General features: G+C 51.1%; 3 protein-coding genes across 12 annotated transcripts in view; 1 reads left to right on the forward strand and 2 right to left on the reverse strand.

Moving 5' to 3' along the window:
* cpeb3 (cytoplasmic polyadenylation element binding protein 3) overlaps nucleotides 1-2,015 on the forward strand; it is a 27,931-nt gene extending 25,916 nt beyond the window's left edge. For all 10 annotated transcript variants that reach the window (XM_057048206.1, XM_057048208.1, XM_057048213.1 and 7 more), the window contains one exon: nucleotides 1-2,015. This exon is cut by the window's left edge and continues 2,698 nt beyond it. The gene's annotated coding sequence lies outside the window, so the exon portion shown is untranslated.
* A 504-nt stretch (nucleotides 2,016-2,519) lies between these two features.
* On the reverse strand, nucleotides 2,520-17,305 carry btaf1 (BTAF1 RNA polymerase II, B-TFIID transcription factor-associated). The gene is made up of 38 exons (XM_057048198.1): nucleotides 16,886-17,305; nucleotides 16,092-16,215; nucleotides 15,018-15,132; nucleotides 14,767-14,910; nucleotides 14,294-14,493; nucleotides 13,292-13,425; nucleotides 13,081-13,207; nucleotides 12,942-13,010; nucleotides 12,767-12,856; nucleotides 12,599-12,694; nucleotides 12,277-12,453; nucleotides 12,060-12,200; nucleotides 11,676-11,800; nucleotides 11,443-11,563; nucleotides 11,225-11,329; nucleotides 10,925-11,074; nucleotides 10,217-10,359; nucleotides 9,969-10,143; nucleotides 9,688-9,891; nucleotides 8,987-9,407; nucleotides 8,722-8,906; nucleotides 8,481-8,637; nucleotides 7,963-8,072; nucleotides 7,643-7,844; nucleotides 7,420-7,568; nucleotides 7,195-7,347; nucleotides 6,967-7,088; nucleotides 5,509-5,676; nucleotides 5,353-5,430; nucleotides 5,141-5,270; nucleotides 4,925-5,066; nucleotides 4,714-4,844; nucleotides 4,416-4,538; nucleotides 4,173-4,325; nucleotides 3,881-4,092; nucleotides 3,652-3,811; nucleotides 3,401-3,571; nucleotides 2,520-3,319 (listed from the first exon to the last, which is right to left on the reverse strand). The coding sequence occupies exons 1-38, from the start codon at nucleotides 16,897-16,899 to the stop codon at nucleotides 3,170-3,172; spliced, it is 5,571 nt and encodes a 1,856-aa protein (XP_056904178.1). The 5' UTR covers nucleotides 16,900-17,305; the 3' UTR covers nucleotides 2,520-3,169.
* A 3,560-nt stretch (nucleotides 17,306-20,865) lies between these two features.
* ccnj (cyclin J) lies at nucleotides 20,866-23,286 on the reverse strand. The gene is made up of 6 exons (XM_057047501.1): nucleotides 23,130-23,286; nucleotides 22,840-22,932; nucleotides 22,504-22,714; nucleotides 22,128-22,427; nucleotides 21,857-22,016; nucleotides 20,866-21,771 (listed from the first exon to the last, which is right to left on the reverse strand). The coding sequence occupies exons 2-6, from the start codon at nucleotides 22,906-22,908 to the stop codon at nucleotides 21,423-21,425; spliced, it is 1,089 nt and encodes a 362-aa protein (XP_056903481.1). The 5' UTR covers nucleotides 22,909-22,932; nucleotides 23,130-23,286; the 3' UTR covers nucleotides 20,866-21,422.
* Nucleotides 23,287-24,402: the final 1,116 nt, after the last annotated feature.

Here is a 24,402-nt window from a genome sequence, read left to right on the forward strand (position 1 = left end):
TTTATTTTATCATGGCTCTTTGCTATTATTTTGGGATTTTTTTAAGACAAGTGAAGGAGTAGAGCTTTTTAACTAATATAACACTGTAGTTGTAGAGTCCTCGAGTTCAGACCGACCCAGTTAAGCTGCTCGAATCGCTTCATCGGAAACCAACGAATGAACAAATTGGTGCTCGAGAGAAACCCGATTTTCACCTTTTTTCTACATTTATAATCTTTTGTTATGCTGCTGACCAGAGTTGTGAGTGAGATCTTCTGTTCATTTGTTTTAAAAGGACATTTTTTATGTTTCCTAAATGTCTGTGCTCTTTTTTTTTTTTTTAAGGAAAATTAATGGTTAAAAAGCTAAAGCAACACAACCCTGATCTATGAGCTCGGAAACGTCGGTGTGTCGGTGATTTCCCCCCCACCTGATTGAAAAGCCCCCCCCCCCAGGTGCATCGATAGACTGGTGGCCTTCTACTCACGCAAGACTTGAATTAGTCCCATTTTTTTAGAGGCTGACAACCTTGATTCTTTGTTGTAATGTGCAATACTGTTTGTACTGTTTGTAGAAAAGAAGAAAACACCAGAAAAAAAAGAAGCCTAAATCTTTATTGCAGAATTATTTTCATTGCAAGCATTGTGATTCACAAAAATCATTTTCTACCGTGTATTTACCTACTCTACCTGCTAGAACCTTCCAGTAGTGATGTAGCCTTTGTACTGAGAAATTTTCATTATTTTTAAAAGAGTTTTGCTAAAGAATTGAAACGTTTTCCTTTGATTTTCATCGTTTTCTTTGCAGAATCACTTCTCAACCAGTATTTCTGGGAGAGCCTTTCATATCCGGTCACTGTCATTAATATTATTTTGTACTTTTACTTGGAATAAATTAATTTTATTATGCTAATCCACCTTTTTTTATTTGTTCATTTTTGGAAGTTTGTAATATTGTTACTAAAGTGTCTCTGAGCTTTCTGTGTTAACTGGCTGATGTTGCTTCATTTAGTGTGATAAAAAAAAAACAACTCTCAGCAGCAGATTGGTGGTTGGTGATGTTTAAGTGATTCTCAGTGTAAAACAAATGAATGGGCAATAAAATAAAAGTGGCAGAACGGAGCACATGTGACGTATGTTGTGGTGTAACTGCGTTTCTCCCTCGTTACCACTGCGGCTCGACCCCCCCAAGGGGCGTCCATCTGGTACTTTGGGCGACATCTTGGGAGATTTACACCCTTTAACTTTTTACTTTAGAGACAAAATCTTTGAGAACTCTATTAAAGGGGATCATTCTGAGGTTTGGCCGACGGTGGCGAACTCACATCAGTTATGACCACCACTCAGGAGCTAATTAGCTTAGCATTAAAGAGGGGAAATTTGGTGTTTCCTTGAGCTACCGGTGAGTTTTGTTACCCTTTGGTGGAGTTTTAGGCTAAATTGTGTAAAAGTGTAGGTCAACCAGCTCGTGCACCCCCTGGTGGCCGTCTAGGTTATAAACGTCATCCCTCCCTCGTGTCATTAGAGCAGATTTAAGGTGAAAACGTGGATCTCAGACGTGCTCGTCGGTGCTTAATCAGCATCAGACAGCTGACGTCACTTGAAACTCTCTGTTTCTGTTACTGTGATGCTCCTGGAGTCGCTGCCATCGTTCACCAGTGATGTTCTGGTTCTGGTCCACCGTTCATCTGTAAATCAGGACGCGACAGCTAATTTTAAGATCAACTAGGACAAACAGAGCAGGACTGAAGCGCTCCACAGGCTGCCAGTCACGTTTTGTAACAAGAATCTGCCCCCCAAATCTGACTGCTTCATGGAGTTATCTCTTCTTTTTAAAGAACTTAAAACAGGCTATTTTGATGTCTGTTGACGAGAATTTAGACCCGTTTCCTTCTTCTGGACGTGTGTGTTTCATGTGTCTCCCCTGTAAAGTCCTGCTGCTCCTCTGGGGACAGTGTCCCCACAAACATCTGATGGTTTCTGTCTACGTTTCTTTTTATGTACGACTAACTTATTAAACATAGTTGTATGACATCACGAAGCCTTGTTGTCTTTGACCTCTTGTCTGACGCCAGCAACCACCATGACGTCAGTTCCCCCTGACTGACGTCAGTCAAAACAGGATTTGATTAAATGGGAGCGGTTTCACGCGGGCTGAAGCAGAGTTTTCCCACGGTCAGTGAACGCATCTCGCTGTGGTCCGTTCAATGACTGTCAGTTTTCCCGACCACACCATGGAGACAAAACATTGACGATTGATAATCAATGGAAAATATCCCCAGATTCAAGCAGTGACTCTGCAGTTGTTGACTTTTTAAGTCGGTTCCTTCTATAAGATTAGAAAACACCAAGAGTTCATTTATTACTCACCCAGAGTTTCAACTTTAAAACAGAAACTGGGGTCTGACAGCACGTGTGGAGGCAATAACTGCAAATATCCTTTAAATACGAGCCAACAGGTTCATATAGATCGAGGCCTCCAGAGCGCCACAGCGCCGCCTGCTGGCCAACGACCCGCATCCCAACAATAAACGTGATAAATGGCGTTCAAAGACGTGTAGAATTTATTACCAATTCCACAATATTAAACAAAAAGCAGCAATTACAGAAATATTTACAAGTCTTGTGAGTTTAAAACCCCGCGTGGCTTCTCTCCGAGCCGACTTCAGTGGCTGCGTCCCCTTGCGCCACCTTCAGGGCGCTCTTGCACACCCGTGTTCCTCCTGGGGCGTCTGGGAGCGGCGCTGCTTTCAGACCGTTGGAGGTGGCGGCAGGAAGCAAAGGCAGCTGGGAAATGGTGTTTCAAGCCGTTTCAAGCCGCTCTGCTGATACAACACTGGACGAGCGGAGCGAGTAGAACTCGGGTTCACATTCCAGACTAAAGCGGCACGTCTGTGCACAAGGGAGCCAGTGGCGAGCGCAGGGTGACTACACCACACCCTGGTCGGGATCTGGGTCCAGGTAGGGGGCGTCTGACAATGCTCAACCCCTGTAAACAGGTCTGAACACTGCTGCAGCATAGCGGGAGCACTAAAATCCTCGTTTTGGTGGGGTCAGTTATTGCTTTGGGACATGAGCGGGAGTCATGAGCCACTAGTTCCTCGGGCGGGGCCGGGGTCTCTGACCGGGTCCTGCTGGGCCAGCAGACAGAACTGGTCGGTGGTGATGATGATGATGGTGATGACACGGGGCTACTTCAGAGAATGAATGAAGGTGTCCAGGTTGTACTCGGTGTCGTACTGCTGCTGGTCCCACAGCTCTCCCAGACCGTCCAGGACAGACTTCATGGAGGCCTTCCCTGAGGTGGATGGTGACCAGTCTCCCTTCTCCCTCTTGTCACCCTGAGATGAACACAACAGCGCCGTTAACGTTAGCGAGCAGCGGCGTTACCGATGCCCGTCGTGGCCCCGCCTCCCCCTCACCTTGTCCAGAGTGAACAGGTCCAGCAGCTGGTCCGTGCCCATGCTCTGCAGGCTGGCGTTGTCCTGGCTGATGACGGTGTTGGCGATGCTCATCTTGAACTTCTGCAGACCCATGATCTTCTCCTCCAGCGTTCCCCGGGTGATCAGCCGGTACACGTTGACGACCCGTTTCTGCACGACAGAACGTTCCATCAAGGACCGAGCCGATTCCTCGTCGCTCGGTTCCGCACCTTCGCGCTAGCGAGCAGTACCTGTCCTATCCTGTGGGCGCGATCCATGGCCTGCAGGTCTCTCATGGGATTCCAGTCGTGTTCCACAAACACCACGGTGTCGGCGCCCGTCAGGTTCAGGCCCAAACCCCCGACGTGGGTGGTGAGCAGCAGCACGTCGATGGAGGGGTCGTTGTTGAACCTGAGAGAAGCCGGACAGTGAGAAGCGTGCACGCGTGCGACAGCTTAGAACGGAGCCGGCGGCCCCCACCTGGACACGATGGAGTGGCGCAGGCCTGCGGGCACGCTGCCGTCCAGCCGCAGGTACGTGATGGAGGGCAGTTTGGGCTTCAGCAGGTCGTGCTCCACGATGTCCAGCATGCTCTTTAGCTGGCAGAAGATCAGGACCCGATGCTGCGCCACCACGGCCTCCGTGCCCCCCTCGGATCCTCCCCCGCCACCGAGACCGCAGTCCAACAGCAGCTGAGGACAGAGACGCGGACGGAGGTCATCCGGTGTCCGACCTTGGTGGTGACGCGGCGCCGGCGAGCCGGGAACTTTACCTGTTTGAGCGCAGACAGCTTGGGCGCGTGCTGAATGTCCCGCAGGCCGGAGCTCTGAGCCGCCAGCTCCTCCGTGATCCGCTTGAACTCCGGATGCTGCGGAGACAAGACCAGGCTGGGATGGTTGCACAGCTTCCGCAGGTACTGCAGGGCCTGGGGGGGGGGCGGAGACGGGACAGAGGGAGCAAAGAAATGTAACTCTGTAGTCAGCAAGACGTCCAAACGTGTAGACGAGAGACACACCTGGAAAACGTGTCCCGTGGCTTTGAGTTTGGGCTTCTCCTCCTCCTCTGCAGAGGCTGTGGAGATGCTCTCATCCACGCTGGCTTTGGCCCGAGACTTGGCAAAGTCTTCGTACAGCTGGACCTGCGGGCGGAGGCATCCTAGTTGGCATGGCAACGACGTTCGCGACAAAGCAATTCATCTAAAGGATTAATCCGGCTCCTCAGAACTTAAAAGCGTCTTTGGGAACACTGAACACAAACATCTGATCACTTCTACCCAGTGGACGTTCCTGGCAGGACAGACAGGACATCAGTACCTGCAGAGGACTCAGGTTGCAGTAATAGTCCTGGATTATTTTAGGGGGAAGGTCCTGGAGGACATCCTCCTTCATCCTCCTCAACAGGAAGGGCAGCACCTGCCGGTGGAGCGCCTCCATCGCCAGGACGCCTGCAGGAAGTCACACCCACTTCATCCTCCCGCCACAGAAACGTGCTAAATGTGCTCCGTGGCGACGTAGGAGGACACACCTGCCTCCTGCTCCCGGGAGGAGCTCTTAGCGTCGCGGCTGGCCAGGATGGGTTTCCCGTAGCGGGCGGCAAACTGGCGTTCTGTCCCGAGGAAGCCCGGCATGAGGAAGTCAAACAAGGACCACAGCTCCAGGACGTTGTTCTGAGGAGGGACGAGACGTCAAGCAAAGGCACTCGGAGCCAGAGGTGCACGCCGCGGAAGAGGCCCCCGCTCACCTGGATGGGCGTTCCCGACAAGATGACTCGGAAATTTGCGGCCAGCTGCTTGACGGCTTTGGAAAGTTTGGTTTTGCCGTTTTTGATCACGTGACCCTCGTCGAGGATGCAGTAATTAAATTTGATGTTCCTGCGAAGGCAGAAGCGGCTGGTCAGGTTCTGAAACCCCCCCCTTCCCCCTCTAGAGTTAGAGGCTTTAGGTCAATACACACCGGAAAAAGTCGATGTCGTTCCGCACGACGTCGTAAGACGCCACTATCAGGTTGTGCTTCTTCACCTGGTGCTGCAGCCTGGAAGCAAAGAGAAGACGGTTGGTGCTTTTCAGCCCAGTCACGGACGGAAACGGCCGCGAGCGCCACGAGCTTCACCGCATTCGTTCTGTGGGGGGTCCGGTGTAGTGCAGCGGGTTCAGGTACTCTTTGGAGCAGAACTTGCCGACCTCGTCGACCCAGTGTCCTGTGAGCGTGGGAGGACACACCACCAGAGAAGGCATGGGGCTGCAGTCTGGGGCTTTAGCTTTGGAGTACTCCTGCGCCCTGAACACAGACACCAGGAGTCAACGCGCACAGAGGTACCAGGAGGTCGGGCACCCTTGACTATTGGCATTATTATCCACCAATCACTGGGTTTTAAACTGATCAACACAATCATATTTCAGCAGTGAAATGAGGTTTATTAGGTTAGCAGAAAATGTGCAATATGCCCCAAAACAACAAAAAAAGGCCTGTGCATAAATTTGGGCACCTTAATAGAAATCTCATTAGTGTTTAGTAGAGCCTCCTTTTGCCAAAAGAACAGCCTGGATGAGTGTCTGGATCCTGGGTGATGGTGTTTTGGCCCATTCCACCTGGCAAAACCTCTGCAGTTCAGTGATGTTTGAAGGGTTCCGAGCATGGACAGCCTGCTTCAGGTCAGATTCTCCATGATGTTCAAATCTGGGGACTGGGATGGCCATTCCAAAACACTGCTCTTGTTCCTCTGCATGAATGCTCGGGGAGATTTGGAGCAACGTTTGGGGTCATTGTCTTGTTGAAACACCCAGACACCGGCGCAACTTCAACTTTGTGACAGACTCTTGAACATTATTCTCAAGAATCTGCTGACACTGAGTGGAATCCAATTTTAACAAGATTCCCAGTACCAGCACTGGCCACACAGCCCCACAGCATGATGGAACCTCCACCAAATTTTACTGGGAAGCAGGTGTTTCTCTTGGAATTCTGTGTTCTTTTGCCGCCATGCATATCGCCTCTTGTTGAAATCTGAACTCTTTTGGACAGCTTTTTGGAACCTTCCCCTAAACCATAATGCTCGATAATCTTGGTTTTGAGCTCATCAGAAAGTTGTTTTGAGGCTCCCATGTTGCAGCTCTTCAGAGCAGAGTCAAACAGAATGAGAACTGGCTTAAATACCTTTTGTCATTATTTTATACACCTGTCAATTAAGTTTAGGCTTAACGAGCTCACCAAACCTACTTTGTATGTCCAATTATCCTGTGATGATTAGTTCCAGGCCATCAAAGCAACAAAATGACAAGGGCGCCCACATTTTTGCACAGCCTATTTTTTACATTTGATTTAATTTCATACTATGAATACTTAATCTGTGTTTGGAAATCAAGCTAACACTCGGCTCTTATGGGCAAATGAAGGACATGCCACCAAGATGATGTTGTGTGAAGTCAGAGTTCATTGTTACACAACCTCAGAGGGGGTGGCCAAACTTTCTCATACCACTGTATGATCATCCTAAACACACACACACACACACACACACACACTGCCGTCATGTCAGCGTAGAGCTGCTCAGTGTCAGGGACTCGGTACCTGAGGTAGTGATCTCCAGCAAGGATGCAGATGGACTGTAAAGTCTTTCCGAGGCCCATGTCGTCACACAGGATCCCGTGCAACTTGTATTTGTTCAGAAAGGAGAGCCAGTTCACTCCGTCCTGCAACGGGACAAAGTGACCAGCTAAAACCGAGCAAGGCCGTAGGGACTCGCTGACCGTGGGGGGGGGGGTCGAGCAAGGACAGCGGACTGAGGAGAAAACCCACCTGCTGGTACTTCCTGAGCTCAGCTTTTATGGGAACCGGAATCTTGTAGTTCTCTAGTTTTTTGCCATCCAATAGCTGCTCCAGGAAGTGGCGCTCGCGGGCTTTCTGCCGGATCAGATCAGCAGACATGGCTGGAGGGTCTGGTATACCTGCCTGGTAGACCACAGACAGTCAGCAACGGCACCGTCCACCACGGCACCGTCAGTGGAAGGGTTCTAAATCTACCTCCAGGGGCAACAGGCGGATCAGCGTCGCAAAACACTGCGTGGCCATGAAGCGGATGCTGTCGCTGGGGTCACTCATGCGGCCCAGCACGGGCACGACGAGCAGCACGATGTAGGGCACGATATCCACGTCCAGCTGCTCCATGATACCTGCAGACAAGCCGGTCAAGGACGCACAGCAGCAGCAACAGGTGGCTACAACCAAGAGTCTCTGGAAAGGATACAGGCTAACGCCTCAATCGCTCCCTCCTGCTTGGTGCAGTCGTCAATGGCGGCCAGCCAGGGGAGCACCCGCTCCAGGAAGCTGTTCATCGTCTCCAGCATGGCGATCTTGCTGAACACGCCCACGCAGCGGGCAGCCATGTGCCGCACGGCCGTGTACGGGTGCTGCAGGCAGGTGAACAGATGCGGCAGATGCTCCAGCAGCTACACAAAACGGAGGAGGATCATTCGCATCTGACGCCAGACGCTCTCGAAGACGCGGCCGGTGATGAGGCTCCAGGAAGCGGCCTTGAGAGGCGGCTCAAAGCGCTGCGGGTCTTACCAGAGGTTTGAGCTCAGCAGACATGGCTCCAGTCATGACTTCCAGCACTTGCAGAGAGTTGACGAGCTCCTGCGCTGCAGCGTCGCCTCTCTCCAGCTGCGCCTGCCTGTCTGAAAACAAGACGGCAATTCAGAAGGTTACAGCGAGGCTGTAGAGGTGGACGATAAACACAGCTGCAGCAGGCTTTAGGTGAGCTGCTCTACGCATGTTAACAGCATATTTGCTCAGAGAAAGTAGCTTAAGGGGAGGAATCCAGCTGGGTAGATATATAGATATAAAATATGAGTAGGCTGCCCACCCTGGCTTAAAAAAGGTACCGTTCAAGGGTCTAAAGTACAAATTCCTGCCAGGGAAAAGAAAAGTGGCTCCAAGATGGATGGACGCAAACGGGCTGGGTCCCAAATAAGCCTGTAGCCATTTTTAAAGTCATGTGACTCAACAGCTCCCAACATTAGTGCATTTGTCTCCACTGGAGATAAACAGCCGAGGAGATTCCAGCTGCCGTTCCGTCAACGTACCGACGCTCTGCTTCTCCGTCACAACGGCTCTCAGCGGTCCGATCGTGTTCTCCCAGAGGTAGGGCAGAGACTCCGTGAGGCCCGAGCCGAAGTGTCGGGCAACAGTCATCAAAGACAGCTCCGCGCCTCTTCTCTGAATGAGAAAAGGCTTCTTGCTCTAAACAAACAAACAAACAAACAAACCGTTGGAAACACGACTGGTTGCTGTAGATGTGTGGGGTTTTTATTTATTTTTTTGTACCTCGTCGTTGTCGGTGCTGAGGATGCTGCCAGGAGGAAGGTCTGTGCTGGGGGCCTTGGGGGCCTTGGGGGCCGGCCCCCTCTTACTCGTGATGGCAAAGGCGGCCTTCTGGTGACGGTAGAGCGTGATGATCCCGCGTGTTGCGTTAACCATGTGGTGCATGCCATCCTTTTCCAGCCCACCACCTATCAGCATTAAACCAAGACAACGCCAAATACTGTGATCCTGTTGGGACGCAAAGCATGCTAACAACGAGCCGGCGCACCTTTAACGTGTTCCTGAGTCGGGGGCACCGGGCAGGCGGACGAAGGCGTGGTTGAGGAGTCCGCGCAGGCCGAGGCACAGAGGTTCTTAATAATCTTGGTGTTTGGGCAGGGCGAGCGTCCACAACACTGCTGCAGCAGCTTAGCTACGAAGGCAGCTGCGTAACCCTGGACCAGCGTGTTCTCCTCCCTCTTGATGGCCTCCATCAGGGGTCTGACCAGAGGGTTGAGCTTGTCGGGGAGCACCTGCAGGTTGATGACGGCGCAGGCCGTGATCATGTGGACGCGCAGGTGCAGCTGCTGCCATTCGGTGTTGGTCTCTGCCACCGTGGACTGGGCCTGCTGCCGTTTACTCTCCAGCGCCTGCCATTGTTTGGACTTCACATTCAGGCCGGCTGTTGACTCCGAGAACATGGTGGTTACCTAGGAAACAAGCGATGGGTGCTGAGACTCAACATCCAGCGAGCACTCGCGTTCAACATTAGCCATAACGCCAGCAGCCAGTATTCCTGGACGGACCCGACGGCTGTAATCCCAGTATCCCGGTGACCCAGGCATTTATGAGCGAGTGCCTGGGTCACCAGGATGTGGCACACCAAATGTTCTCGGACCGAGGAAAAAGCTGGAAATTGAAGGAGATTCAACAACATCTAGCGACGGTGATGCCGCTGCATCCCCGCTACTGGCGTGCGGTTGGACTTACGAGCTCGTTGGCTTGATCGATCGTGAAAACGCTGCAATTAAGGCGATCTTGCAGGTCAATGTTGGCGTCGGCCAGCAGCGAAAGAAGCTGCTTGCACTCGTTCTGCATGCGGGTGAAGGGAATGGCGATCTCATCGTAGTACAGCTGCTCGGACAAAATGGCCAGAAGCCGGGGCTGCACCATCGAGGACACCAGCTGACAATCCTGGAAGACAGACGCAAACGTTGGCCACCGGTGCAGAGGGAGGAAGGAAGGGACGGTTCTCGACGTGCCCTCCCCACCTTCTGCAGCGCGGCCCACTCGCACAGCACCAGGGCGACGGTGACGCGCTGCAGCGCCGACTTGGAGTTGAGGTGGAAGAGCAAGAGCTGCCCCAAAGACTCGGCCGGTCGCATCTCCTGGGACGCGGCGTTGAGCTGGGGGTCACAGATGCACCTACACAGAGCCCCCAACAACCTGGCGACAGCAGAGGAAAACAAGCCCTCGGTGTTCTGTACGCGTGCACGCCGTCCTCCACCGCACGACTTACTTTGCAGCCATGAGACGAGCCCGAACGACGACGTAGTCCCTGGTTGCCGGATCCTCCGACACCGTCTCAGCACCCGCGATGTACTCCTGCACCGTCTCCTTCACCTGATTGGTGCCTTGACGAGCCTTGGCGCCGGCCTTGTCCTGTTCACACACGAGCTTAATTACTCCAGGATGGGACAGGCTCGGGAACGAGGGCGTTCCCGGTGGATTGCAACCTCTCTCGGCACGATTCAGAGCATCTTAAATAAAGCCGCTCTTTCAGACTTCAGACAAACAGAATGAGGGGAAAGATGAAGAGATTCTTGGCTTTCCTTTATTATAGCTGCTGGTCTGTAACCAAGCAACCGTAGCGAGACTCAGAATTTCACCTTTTAGCCATAATTTGTAATAATTCCATGTTCTCAGGAAGGCCGGCACAGATTTAATGCAACCCGTGACTGAGTTCCTCATCCCCAGCAAGGCTCAAACAGAATACAGCTCAAATACTCGCGTATAAGATATTTATACGAAAGGCATCATGGGACTCTTTCATGTGTTGGGCCCAGATTGGTTGAATCCTTTTTGTCCTGAGGACCAACGAGTGAAGGGTTGCGTAAGAGGGGCACCAGGGAAGCTTAAAGATACCCGCAGTCAGTCAGGCTGCCAAATGAGCCACTTCCAGGATGCAATTTCACCGTTTCAGATAATTAGGAATGAAGTGCAGCACCTTGGAGCGGGCCTTGACCTCCAGCAGCATGTTCACATCTATGGGGATGTGTGAGGGCTGCATCATCAGACAGAGCCAGGCCCCCATCCACGGACAGCTGGCTGCGACCACGTACTGCTGAGGCGCCTGGGAGAGCAGCGCCATCCAAACCTGCCAACAAACACACAACTCATGAGGACATTTCTAAGGAAAGATTAACAAACCAAACACTGACTGAAGCGTAACGGGGCGGGAAAACCACCGCACTTTCAACACTACTGTAGATAATCGAAGGAGGTTTTGAAGGCTTGCGCAGCGCACCTTTCGGATGAGCTCGAGGATTTCCTCGTTGCTCTCCAGGATGCAGGACTGGAAGATGTGCCGGAGCATGTCTTGTAGGATGGGGTTGATCCACACCGCACAGCTCTGAGGATTTAGACAGAGTCCAAAGGTGCAGATGAAGCCACCTTGTTGAGGTTTCTGCACATCTTATATAGGAATTGTGTCAAATATATAAAGAACGCGCAGCGACGATTTACCTGATCGGCTTTAGACAGAAGTGTAAAAAGTGTTTGGAGCGCAGCCCGCCTTACAGATGATATAGTGTGTCTCAGGAACGGCCAAACACGAGGAACCAGGACAGTTAAAGACTGCTGCAAGCTGCAGGAGAGAAGCGTGTGGTTATTTATAGAAGAAAACCGTCCGTTTCATACAATCGAAGCGGAGCCGAGCGAGTGGTGAGGCCAGTGGGTCACACACATCACATACTGACCTGCACTGTTGGACCTGAGGATAGGTCAGCAGCAACGACAGCAAAGTCATGATGCTGTTGGTGGACGCAGTGAGGTCATCTAGATCCAAAAGAGCATCCCATAGTGTGTTCACAATGAAGGGCACCTGGGACACATGGGCAGAGAGACGCGTCTAATCAGTCACAAGGTGAAAAAGCCTCTTTCAGCCTTTAAAATGATTTCCAACACCTGTGAACGATCGCTTGGTCGAACCCAGGCTGCTGTAACAAACAGGCGTGCCCCTAAAAGGGGACCCACTGAAGCATGGGCCTTCCACCAGGTGGGAGCGCTAGCTAACGTTTGGCTAACTCAGGCCCAAACTCCTACTCGGACCCCAATGGAATGGCGTAGAAGGTGGTTCTGACCTTACTGGGCAGCAGCTGCACCAGGCCGTCGACCACGGGGATGAGTGCCGAGGCTGCCACCGCCCTGACGTCGTCGTCCAGATCTTGCAGGCCTTCTGTGACGGCAGGAAGCACCCGCGGAAGTAAAGTGGAGATCAGGTCCTGGGACACACGGGGAGACCTGAGCATCTTCCACCACGGAGCAGCAGAACCGTGGCGTCTACACACAGCACAGTACCTGTCGGACCGCCAGGGCGTACTTGATCCCCAACAGGCCCCCGTGCCGGGCCTCCCACTGGTCTTCTTTTAGCAGTTTCAGCAGAACGTCTACCGTCATGGAGACGCCGGTTTCGTTCATGTGATGGAGAGCCACGCCGAGCGTCTGAGCACAAGTCTCCCTGACGGGAGCCACCACCTGGAGCACAGAATAAGGCTGGGAACCAGAACCAGAACCTGACCGAGACCCCTCCCAGACAAGAGCCCGGCGGTCCTCCTGACCAACGAAGACGCAGCCAAAATGCCACCTAGCTAATGTTCAAGATGTTGGAGAAAAGTTTGACCTCGTCCGACACAAAGTCTCCGAAGCGGTCCAGAGCAAAGACGCAGAGCAAACGGATCACCACGTCCTCGATCCACTCCTGGTGCTGCCGCGACATCTAAACGAGACGTGGGACAGTGGGTGTGGTGACCAGCTCCCGCCAGCAGAACCCGACCCAAGCCTCAGATACCTGTTCCGCAGTGCTTCCCGCCAGCTTTCCTCCGCCGGCACCGTGAGACTTGAGGATTTCCCTGAGGCCCGTCCCTGCCCCGTGACGCACCTGTGCACAAACACGCACCACAAAGCGGCACCTCTCAGCCTCAGGTGGGTCGGGAACTTTACTAGCGCTGCAGCAATGGTTTTACCTCCCACGAAGGATTGAAGAGGTCGTTGCAGAGCTCCTCGGAGAAGCTCTCCAGAGGCCACTCGTGAGTCTAAAGACAGAAGAGCAAAGGTCACTGGAGCTGAAGCGGCCCCCCCATCGGGTCAGTGCTGAACCCTCACCTCCTCCAGAGACGAGCTGCACGGAACGTTGTCAATCACAACCTTGAGCTCCGTTGCTGGTTGATCGATGACCACGTTGGTGGTTTTCCTTCGTTTCTCTTCGGGTTCACCTTCAAAGCTGTCGTTGCTAACAGAGACGAGACAGTTTGACACTTTTAATTGGACGATTAACAATGAAGAGTTCCTCGCGGTCCAGCAAGTGCAACGGTACCTCTTCTCGTTTGGGTCCATGTCCCTGGAGCGCTGCTTGGCCACCAGCTTGGCCATCCTCTTCGCCTTGTTTTTCTGACGACTGCTCATGCCCTGGCGGAACTCGGAGTCTATCAAATCTGCAGCCTGAATGGGCTAGAAGTCAGAAAAAAGTCCAATTATTACGCAAGAACCATCTCTGCCATCCTTGAAAATGGCTCCAAAGCTTATCTCCTGTCTAAATTGGTGGTGAAAACGTGGGACGATGGGTCAGTACCGAGGTAACAGTTGGATTATTCTGGTATATTTGTGAAGTCGGTGCGAGTTCGAGACCATTCCACCCTATTCCCTAGTCATTGTTTTATTACTATAAAGCGTATAAGAATTTACCGGTTGTTAGCCGAGCTATAACGAGTGTATCACAGGCGTGCCTGATATAGCGCCACGTCTCAGCAACCACAGCATCTCCTAGCTTAAGTGTTGCTAAGCTAATCGATAGTCTTTCCAACGAGACAAAATGAGGACAACGGTGAGTGGATGGAGGTTAAGGCGACGTCTAAACAGCACCTCGGCAACGATCCCAGAAGAACATCGCGCGTTATAGCACAGCTAGTGGCGGTGTTGTGGTTAATCATTATCAGGGCACTTGCTGCTCACTGGACGAAGGTCCAAAAACATGGCCACAAAACCAGCAACGGCGCTCCATCTGTGCGATTTACATTTCCCACGAGGGTTTGGGAAACAAAGCCGGCCAAGCTAACAAGAAGCTAACAGGAACAATAGCCTGGCAACTCGGTGCCAACAGCTCGATGGGCTGGTTCCAAAAAATAAATAACCCAGCTAACTGGCACAGGTGCCCGTTACACTCATAAAACCCCCCCGTTGTTAGACGCTCCTCATTTGGTCCACCACAGACGTTCAGAGCCGCTCACTTTTCTTATTTATGTCCATTTCTGGACCATCCGGTGCTACAGAAACGCGTTATGGAGCAGCAGCGTCTGGAAAAGGCTGCACGGAGACTGACCGAGTGGTTGCGAGAGCAGGAGCCAGCGGTGGCTTTGCTTCCATGGCTCCCAACGGCGCTGGTCTGACAGCTGTAGTCCAGGTCCTCGTCATTGAACAGCTCCTCCGTGTCCATGCCGATAGCGGCGCCCATGTCCAGACCCAGTTTCTTCTGAAGCAGCTTCCTCTGCCGGGCCAGTCGTTCCTTTGGGTCGATCTCAGCTGCAGACAGACGTAAAAAACTCACGTAAAAACCACGTCTGGGGTTAGAGGTCAGGGGTTAAAGGGGTGTGAGGCAGGACTGGAGGATCCCTGCTGCAGTTTCACTCCACTTTAGTCAAGTGGGAGCTTTTCAATTTCCATCTGCAGAGATTTTCCAGAAGGGAAAAACCACCCAGGTCCATCAGAAAATGAGCAACTTTCCCCCTTTAGCAGCCAAATTAAAGGCTTGTTCCAAAATCCAACCCCTTTGCTTCTACTGCAGAAGGTCCAAACCTGCTTTATCGTCCTGCATTTCAAACTCGGCTCCCGCGGATCCCAGCAGAGACGCTCCGTGTTTGAGGAGGCGGGAGACGTCGAAGTGGTAGAACGTCAGCCGATCGCAGGAAGGATCCTCGGGAAACAGATCCTCAGACGATTCTACGGAAAACAAGCAGAAGCGCATCGTCAGCAAGGTCACACCTTATCAGGGCTTCTTCATATAGCACATACATAGCACATATATAGCATATATGTAGCATATATACCCTCTTTGGGTTTGGGTTTAGGGTCCCACTCTGGAATATTCTTCACAATGGCCTCCACTGCCAAGCCTGCAGCGATCCGAGAGTCCCAGTTGGGGCTTCTTAGGTAGGTCAGGACCTTCGAATCAAGAGGAAATCCACTCAAAACATCATCAGGAGACATCGTCTGTCCCAGAGTCCTGTTTACTGCTGAGAGTCACCCAGCAGAGACTCCACCCAGCAGAGACTCCACCCAGCAGAGACCCCAACCAGCAGAGACTCCACCCAGCAGAGACTCCACCCAGCAGAGACTCCACCCAGCAGAGACTCCACCCAGCAGAGACTCCAACCAGCCACACGTTCCTCATCATCACCATCATCATCATCCTCCCAGACACAGCAGGACAGCAGCAGCAGGGCAAGAGCAGGACAGCAGGACAAGAGCAGGACAGGAGCAGCATGACAAGAGCAGGACAGCGGCAGGACAGCAGCAGGACAAGAGTAGGACAAGAGTAGGACAGCAGCAGCAGGACAAGAGCAGGACAAAAGCAGGACAAGAGTAGGACAAGAGCAGGACACCGCAGGACAGCAGCAGGACAGGAGCAGGACAGCAGCAGGACAGCAGAGGCAGGACAAGAGTAGGACAAGAGTAGGACAAGAGTAGGACAAGAGTAGGACAAGAGCAGGACAGCAGCAGGACAGGAGCAGGACAGGAGCAGGACAGGAGCAGGACAGGTGCAGGACAGGAGCAGGACAGGAGCAGGACAGCAGCAGCAGGACAAGAGCAGGACACCGGCAGGACAGCAGCAGGACAGGAGCAGGACAAGAGCAGGACACCGGCAGGAGAGCAGAGGCAGGACAAGAGCAGGAACACAGCAGCAGGAGGACAGCAGCCATTTAGCTCGGCGAAGCTGCCGTTTACGTAAACTAAACGCATCATCTCTTCGTAGCTTCATGATGTCACTTCAGTCTCTCTGATTTTGCACGTTGAGGCGGCACAAACCCCCCGATGAGGGTGGATTTGCACTTGGGTTAAACGATGGCCGTTATAATACAGCCCAAATTTGCCCCCCAGCTCCTCAGCTGCCCCAAACGTACCTTGGTCAGGAGGTTACCGAGCTCGTGCGGGTGCAGCTTGACAACCTCTCCCAGCTGTTGAGCTGCTGCCTTACGGGTTACCGGCGTCGTCCCCGTGTCCAGCAGAATAAAGAGTCGATCCAGTCTGACAAGGAAACAGAACCATGTGTGTTCAAGATTCACTGGATCAGTCTGGATCAGTCAAGGCTTAATTATGGATCTGCTGTAGTTTAGGCTGGCAACAAGGTCACCTGGGGCGATCCCGGACTTTAAGTGGGCTCATTAAGGGTCTAATAATAAAGCAGAGGGATTAAAGGTGCACATGCGTGAGCCCGGGTCCACCGAGCCTTAAGCCGAACCGTCTACTGACACCACGTGGCACCACATCAAAACAACGTTGGGGGGGGGGGGGGGGGGGGTGACATCTGGGCCTCTTAAACACCCATTAGAGAAAGTTTCCATCGTGATGGGCTGGGTAAACCTGATCATCAACCATGAGCAGATCGATGATCACTGTCAACCTGGGCTCCTTCCGCCTGCAGGCAGCTATTTAAACTGGTAAAACACTGGTTTATAAGATCCAAAACTCAGCACCAGCGGGGGGTTCCACACATTATGTACCGGCAACATCCACCTAAACGGGGCTACGGCACCCGGGGGGGGGGCTCCACATCTGGAAACGTAGCACGACGATTCTATCTCATCAACACAACGTTAACTTGCTGTTCAATGTCAGAAGGAAGCTGCCTGGTGCACCGACAGACATGCTAATTAGCATTAGCAGCCCAGCTAGCCGCTGAGGGCCGTGGTCTTACCTCGATACAGCCATGGTCCGCTACCGTGTGGCCGCTCACGTCCCTCATCCAACACAACCACGGGTATTCGCCGGCTTCCCTCCCCGCCTCTGCTGTTTCAAGCTCCCAAACAGGCAGATATCGCTGTAGTCATGAGCTAGTTAGCGGCTACCGCTGGCTAGCAAGGCCCAGGCCCAGTGCACCACCCCGAGTGAGTCCACCGCGTTCACAACCGATTCATGACTTCAAACTTGTCCCCGTTGTCTTTTCCTACACAAAATACCGCCAGAAACTAGACGCATATCAGTCCGGAGGTCGCGTTAACCTTCGGAAGACTCGGCAGATAAATATTTCACCCTAACAAGATACAAAGAGTTATTTAAGCGCACGACGAGGAGAAGCCAGAAGACTGTTTTTATATGCGGGGCCATCTTGCATTTATTCCTTCCTCCATGGCAGGCGGACGCTGATTGGCTAGAGGGGCGAGCGGCAGCCAATCAGAGCGCGCGTTTAAAGGGGACCAGAGTGGAAAGGCGAAGTGAGCGTTCCCGTCCCCCCCCCACCCCAGATCTCTTTGATCGCGTTGGATCCTACGTGGCTTTGAACTGAGTTTCGATCCTAAAATGTCCCATCAACAGATCTTAGCAGGTGGTTATGAGGGTCTGCTGATGTTCACCCCAGTCAGGTAATATTTGAGCTCTAATTAGACACCTTTGTTATCTTCAGTTTCAACTTCCTTTTCTCAACGATTGTTTCTTTTAATTATTATTTGCTGATATTGCTTTCATTTCAAGTGAAATCCGAGTCAATGATCCTGAAATGTTCTTTTAACCAAAGCAAAGACCTGGGACTTAAATATCCAATTAGCATCTCAACTGTCCATTTATAATGTGCCCTTTTTAAATTTTTTTTTTTTTTAAATATGTGCATATGTGTTCATTTTATATAGGTGTAATATTTATTTTTGACCCTGAACAACGGAATTCAACGAGGGCCCTAAATAATTACGTTTCTCTGGTAATAAAGTTTTGTCCCTTCGTTCTTTAAAGGGAGCCTCTGTCCTAATTAATCAAAACATCCTCGATTGTTACGGCTGTTTATGCAGGAGAATCGGCTCTTATTTTCATTGACAGGGGCCACTATCGTGTGTGGGGGCAGTTTCATTTGAAAAGAAATGAAGCAGCAGCTGCGTCGGTGACATTTCCTCATCAAGATGAATATCTGGATTTCTGATTTAGAGCATGTTGCAACCTATTATTGGAATATCCAAGCAGGCCCTGACGTCTGTGATTTGAATCTTTCCCCGATTTGAATCTTAGCCAAAAACTCCCTGAAGCTGAAGTCAGTTGAGAAAGATGGCAGGTGTTGAAAGAGAACAGTCTGCACTCCAACCAAAGCTCGTCGAGGCCTGATGACGTCACGGCGCATCCAGCATTAACAATATTAAAATGAGGTTAGCACCACGTGGTTAGCATTGTGTCCATTTTCGGATTTTGGCTGATGAAACATCATTATGTAATGTCTAAAAAAAGCCGAGTGTTTGGAGGACCGTGCGTGCGCACAGCGAGAGTCCTATAAAACCTGTTTCTTTGCTTCCATATGGCCCCGTTTTACCGACCCGATGGGCCGGAATATTAACCACAGCCACACTTTATCACCTCACTACCTCACTTTACTGGACCACAACTCAGGTAACCTTTGTATTCCCACAAAATGGGTTTGACCGTGACGTATTTGCTCTGCTGCGTCTTCAAGGTTCCTCACACTCCCCACAAATGGTTTGTTGGACACCTGGGTCCCGGCAGCAGGTTTTTCCCTTCAGCCAAAAGGTGGATTCTGCTGTCAGCAGCCCACAAAAGCTCTTTTACATCTCAATGTCGTAGATCGTTCACAGGAATTGGTTGTAAAAACTGGGAGAAACATCTGGATCCTCACAAAATGCTCCTGCTGAATACTACGAAGGCCTTGAAGAGAAGCCTGGAGTGGTTGAAATGGTTCTTTCTTATTGATAACTGAGGCAGAATAGTCACACGAGGAGAGACGGGAGCAGAGTTGAACAGAGGCTACTCTAGACAGGAGGGCGTGTTTGTGGCTATGAAGAAAAACCTCCCACCCGTGATGTCGGTGACTAGAATGGTCCTCACCAGAGCCGCCACCACCCAGGCCCAGAAGCCCGGAGGCAGACAGAGGAAAACGCTACCATTTCTTCAGAGATTACATTTCTTCTACGTGCTGCTCTTCGTACCTGCCACATCCAGGATGTGGGATCTATCTTAGCTGCCTGCAGCTGCAGCTTTTATCAGCGCTCATCTTTTATTTGGAAAGAGCTTCACACGCAATGACAAATGCTCACGTTCAGAAGAGACAGAAGAGCCCATCTGATGGGAGACATTCTGAGAGAAGAGAAGAGCCCACGTAGACGTCTTGGGAGGTCAAACACATAATCCTCATTTGCAGAAATGAGCCGTAAATGAGCCCAAATCTGTTGCTTTGTGAGGGAAACCACACGTCTTCGTTCTACTCGCTGTGACAACCGACAAATTATTACATGAATAAATTCTGAAAGAAGGAAAAAACTGCTAAATCTGTTTGGGAGGAGGAGCAGATGGGTGGTGGGTGTTGGATATATATTTACTAAGACACTTTAGCAGAATCGTTCAAGTCAACAATGTCAACTTTTTACTGCAAAGTCAATGAAAAGGGTGGACGGCCTACACACGTGTGGGGTGGATCTCTGCACCCACACAGAGGACCCAGTCAGTAAAGCAGTGGTTCTGATCCGTCTCCACTAAATCCTCCTCCTACTGAACTCACACCTCCAGGAAGAGCACAGCGGCGTTGTGGAGGGGGGAGAAGCCTCGTCACCAGCGGCTCCATCGGTCTGCTTCCTCCTCCACAGGAAGCTCTGCAGGGTGAGACGTCAGAGCGGAAATACTATTCTGGTAAATGCACCACGATGACGCGCAGGAGTCGGGAGCGGATGACTGTTCTGTCTGTTTGCCGTCTATCAGCAGCGCTGACCACCATCTCAGCAGTAGCTGTCTTTAATGTTATGATAATCAAGAGTTTGGGTTTGATGGGGGCATAAGTGAAGCTGACACCCTGAATATGCATGTAGCACCAGGAACGTGACCAGGGAGCAGACTTGGCTCATAGATCCTCCTGCAGAGTCCCAATGTTGCGTGCAAGAGGCTCTTCAGCATGAAATATGGTGATGGTGTGTGTTTCTGAAGTTACACACGCCTCAGAGCTGAGCTGAGGGCCCCCTGAGATAAGAGCGTCGACAGATATGCGGCCTGCGCCGCCCCCTACAGGCCATTAGACGCATTACACGCTAATCTGCTGTTGGAGCGGTTTAATAATTTTTGCTTTATTTATGAAGCAGATGTGTTATTTTAACTGGTCTATCTTAATTGTTTTAGTGAACAATATAATTACGCAAGCCACTTTGGAACTAATGTAGTGCCCTAGAGGGTCATTTCATTCTTTATTGAAAGAGTAAATTGACACGTGGAGGTAAAGGAGTTTAGGGGCCATCGTTTATTACACTTACGCAAGTCAGCTTTTTAAACTTTCATCATCGTCATCACCATCTGGTGCAGTGGTCACAACTGTGGCCTCACAGCACAAAGGTTGCAGGTTTAACTACCCAGTCAGGAGTCTCTCTGTTGTTCCTCTGTAAGCACTGCCCCCCCCCATCCCACTATAACCAGTCCATTAACTTCCATCATACCCGAACCAGTTAGATTAACTCACAGAATATGGATACTGGGATTCACGTAAGTCGTGTCAGCATTTTCTCTGTAGTCAATATTAATCAGGAATACTTTAATCTGTTTTAAAATCGCTTTTTATGAAGTTTTAGAATCATTTTTTATGGTTTAGAGGAAAAACGCAAGTGTACTGGTAGTAGTGATTTCAATGAAAGGAGATAGTGATTGTGCCCATTCAATGTCCACCCTGTGAAATAAATAAGACAGCAGGGGTTCGACGCCCAGATCTGCATTTTATTTAAAACTTTTATTGTGCGCAGCACTGACATGGAACCCTCCACAGAAGAGCAACATTCTCTCTCTGCATAGCAACCGTGTATCTAGAGAGGCTCCACTCCTTCCTAGTCCTACACACCACACTCGAAAAACAAAATCCTCCTCATCAACACAACACGGATCCTCATTTCTGCGTCCCCCGCCGCCAATGGCCTTCACGCAGCCCAGGAACTGAGGCGAAAGCTACACGCATGAGGTATTCCAACATCTGAGAGAAGCCGCTTCAAAATAACCCAACTCTTTTGGTCTGTAGCTAAACGATAAGGGAACCCTCGTGAGTAGAGGCGCGACCTCTGCCTCCTGCTACGTTCACTCGCACCTCAAACAAAGAAAAAGCAGAAAACTTCATGCAGACTCTGCACATTGCACTTAGCCCAGGATCCAAAGTGCCGCGGCGATCTCATCGAGTCTCTTTTAAATTAAAAGCGCCATCAGCCCTCCGAGCGTTCCGATCCACTCGAGGAAAAAAAAACAGCTCTCACGAAAAGAAATGACAAAATCTTGACCGATCATCTGTCAAAGCAGGGAGCTGCGCAGCTGTAGTGCATGCTGACTTGGTAGGCCCGGCTGGGGATGCTGGACTTGAGGTCCAGGGAGGAGGAGAGGGCCTGAACGCCGCTGTGCTGACTGACGGCAGGAGCGTGCAGGTTGGCTGCCGAGTGGCTGAGGTAGGGGACGGGCCTGTGGTTCTGGGCCAGGCCCGGCTGTGGAGCCTGCTGGGGATACTGCACTCCAGACCGGTGCAGGTACTGAGCCACAGTGGCTGCCTGGCCTGAACTGTGGTACACGGCCTGGCCCTGCTGCTCAGGCTGCTGGCTCTTCTGTTTGTGGGCCTCTTTGACGTCCCCGTCGTGTGCGCTGGAACCCAGGAACAAGCGGTTGTAACGGCCCGTTGCATTATTTCTATCTAACTTGGCACAAGCACACACAGAGCAGGACATACATGAGCAGCTTCTCCGCACAGGCGATCAGGTTGTCCCACGTGTAGCCCGCCAGGAGCTGCAGTCGGGGCGGCCATGTGGGGGACAGGTGCAGGACGAGGCGAGACGAGGCCACGCATGCAGCCGCCACCAGCGAAGGAGTAAAGCACAAAAAGACGTGATCTGTAGGAAGGAACGGAATAAGAGCGGGAGCTGGAGCGGCACACGTACAGGAGGGAAGTGGGGCCTGGAGGCCACCGGGAAGGAGGAGCAAGGTAGGGGACTGCAACTCACCTTGCAAGGAGACCTCCAGGAAGTAATCCACATACTTGGTCAGGTATAACTTGGTCTTCTCCAGGCAGGTCATGGGCCAGCCATCATGGAGATCCCCTTCACTGACAGCAATAGACAGGTAGTAGTCGATGAAATGAGCAGCTGTGGGCAGGTAGAGGTTCCACTGGAAGGTTTCCAGCAGCAGCAGCTCCATGTGGAGCAAACCCTGCTTGGTCAAGACCAGGTTCATGGAGCTCATGCAGCCCAGGTTGTTCAGGGTCTCCAGTTTGGGCACGCGGTCCTCCCTCTCTTCGAATTTACCTGCAACAAGCACCAGCGTCGTCTCAGCGTTTGACGAAGAGCGGCCGGCTGGACTGTGGACGGGACGTGGACTTACTGGCCAGGAGAAGACACGAGAGAGAGACAACGTGAAGCTGCTGCACCGTGACGTTGTAGCGGTCCATGAACAGGTCCAGCAGGTAGACGGCCAGGTGTCTGGCTGCAGGACACAGCCGGAAGTGGTTGCTGACAATGGCCACAAGGTCGGCAAAGTATCTTCTCAAGCTGAGCTGAGGAGATTGGGCTTTGTAAGGAGGCAACTTGAGCTCCTAAAAACAACAAATAAACCAACATATTCAGGTTGAAACTGCGGAGAAGAAAACTGAGCCACTTTACTCTAGTCTGGTTCAATTATAACCCAACACAGACGCAACGCGAGTTCAAATCCACCCACTTTGTAGCGCAGCGCCTGGTAGATGTCTGCAGCCAGTTGTCCTGTCCACCATTGGTCCTCCAGCTCCATTTAACACGCCGCTTCGGAAAAGTCCTGAAAGACATGTTTTCAAGTCACACCGAGAGTTAAAGCCGGTTGCAGAAGAAGAAACGTGTGATGATGCGACGCGACCGCAGCTGCTCAGTTAGCCGAGGAGGAGCGGACACGTTCGGTCCTCACACGCACGCCTTATCGGGGGGTCCCCGGACACTAAAACCACCCACGGTGTCCACTCTGGAGGGGAGACTCACCCAATGGGCTCATGTAGTGAATATCTGAGGCCGTTTCACTGAAGTTAAACTTCACTTCAAACTAGCCCAACATGCTTGGCTCGCTCTCATCGCGTTCAGCAAACGCGACTGATGCGTTCAGGGGCTAGCGGAAACGCTAGCTTTCAGGACAAATGAACTGCCAGTGACCACAAAAAAGCCTCACAGTAAAATGGGTCTTTTTACTTTGATACTGCACCATATGTCTCACTTGGGTCTCTTTCATGGGCTTGAAAGTATTGATACACATGTATTGAATGTTACACATATTTAAATCTTTTATTTTCGGCTCTGCGTTGCACCACAAAGCAGCAATTACGCAGCCAATTACACGGAAATGTTATCAACCAATCAAAGGTCAGGATCAATAAATACACAAGGATCAGCTTCTGGTCAGTCCTATGGAATCAAAGAGTTATTAACTGATGCTCCACATGATTAAGACAAGAAAAAGGACCGGAAGAAGATGGGAAAAGGATCCGCCAGCAGAGAAGACAAATAGGAATTTAAATAGATATCAAAAGAGCAGCAAATTATAACGATAGGAACGCATTTCATTAGGACAAATGACACAATATTGAACTAAATATGGAGTAGTGCACACAATTAGCTGAATATAGCTGAGATAGATAGATAGATGATCGATAATCAACAATAATCAACCTCCTTTCCAGATTTAACAATTGATTTTCTTGTTTGTTTTTCGAACAATTTGTGATGCAAATACTGATCTTTGCTTTTGGAAGTGCAAAGGTTGTGCGGTGCATATCAAGGAGCAACTACGCTCTTTTATTAGAAACTCATTCAGCAACTTTTGCTCTCTGGGTATCGAACATTCAACATTACCAGGTTAAAGCAGCCAGGATCCATAAGCAGGACATAGGAAATAAAAACCTACAATCGCTGCATTTATCATCATCGTTCTTCCTCATAGATGAGCAATCAGGCTGCTACGAAGGCATCATATTCTTTAACGCCGCTCTAAAAATACTGAACAAGTTAGACGATTTAAAAACGATACATTTAAGACGTACATGGGTGACATTCAAATTCTAGAATTCCAGTAGTTTGATTGTCATTTGAATGAGTGAGTATCAACGCAGCAGCGGTGTTGATGTAGCTGCAGTCAGCTGCTCCACCTGTATCCTCCCTTCAGGTGCACGTCTGTGCACGTTACTGCACGTGGGCCTGAGATGGAGGTGACGACCCTACGGACGGGTGACGACCCTACGGACGGGTGACGACCCTCAGGCCT

The sequence above is a fragment of the Takifugu flavidus genome, chromosome 11 (genome assembly GCF_003711565.1).
Source record: "Takifugu flavidus isolate HTHZ2018 chromosome 11, ASM371156v2, whole genome shotgun sequence".
NCBI lineage: Eukaryota > Metazoa > Chordata > Actinopteri > Tetraodontiformes > Tetraodontidae > Takifugu > Takifugu flavidus.

What these genes read in the sequence shown, in the direction of transcription:
- btaf1 (XM_057048198.1), bottom strand. An exon ending in ACGCCCTGGCGGTCCGACAG is followed by an intron (nt 12,201 to 12,276) that starts GTACTGTGCTGT and finishes CGTGTGTCCCAG; the next exon opens with GACCTGATCTCCACTTTACT. An exon ending in TCCGCCTGTTGCCCCTGGAG is followed by an intron (nt 7,348 to 7,419) that starts GTAGATTTAGAA and finishes GTGGTCTACCAG; the next exon opens with GCAGGTATACCAGACCCTCC.
- ccnj (XM_057047501.1), bottom strand. Translation starts at nt 22,908, where the DNA reads ATGGAGCTGGAGGACCAATGGTGGACAGGACAACTGGCTGCAGACATC. An exon ending in ACCAGGCGCTGCGCTACAAA is followed by an intron (nt 22,715 to 22,839) that starts GTGGGTGGATTT and finishes TGTTGTTTTTAG; the next exon opens with GAGCTCAAGTTGCCTCCTTA. An exon ending in TGTGCGGAGAAGCTGCTCAT is followed by an intron (nt 21,772 to 21,856) that starts GTATGTCCTGCT and finishes CCTGGGTTCCAG; the next exon opens with CGCACACGACGGGGACGTCA.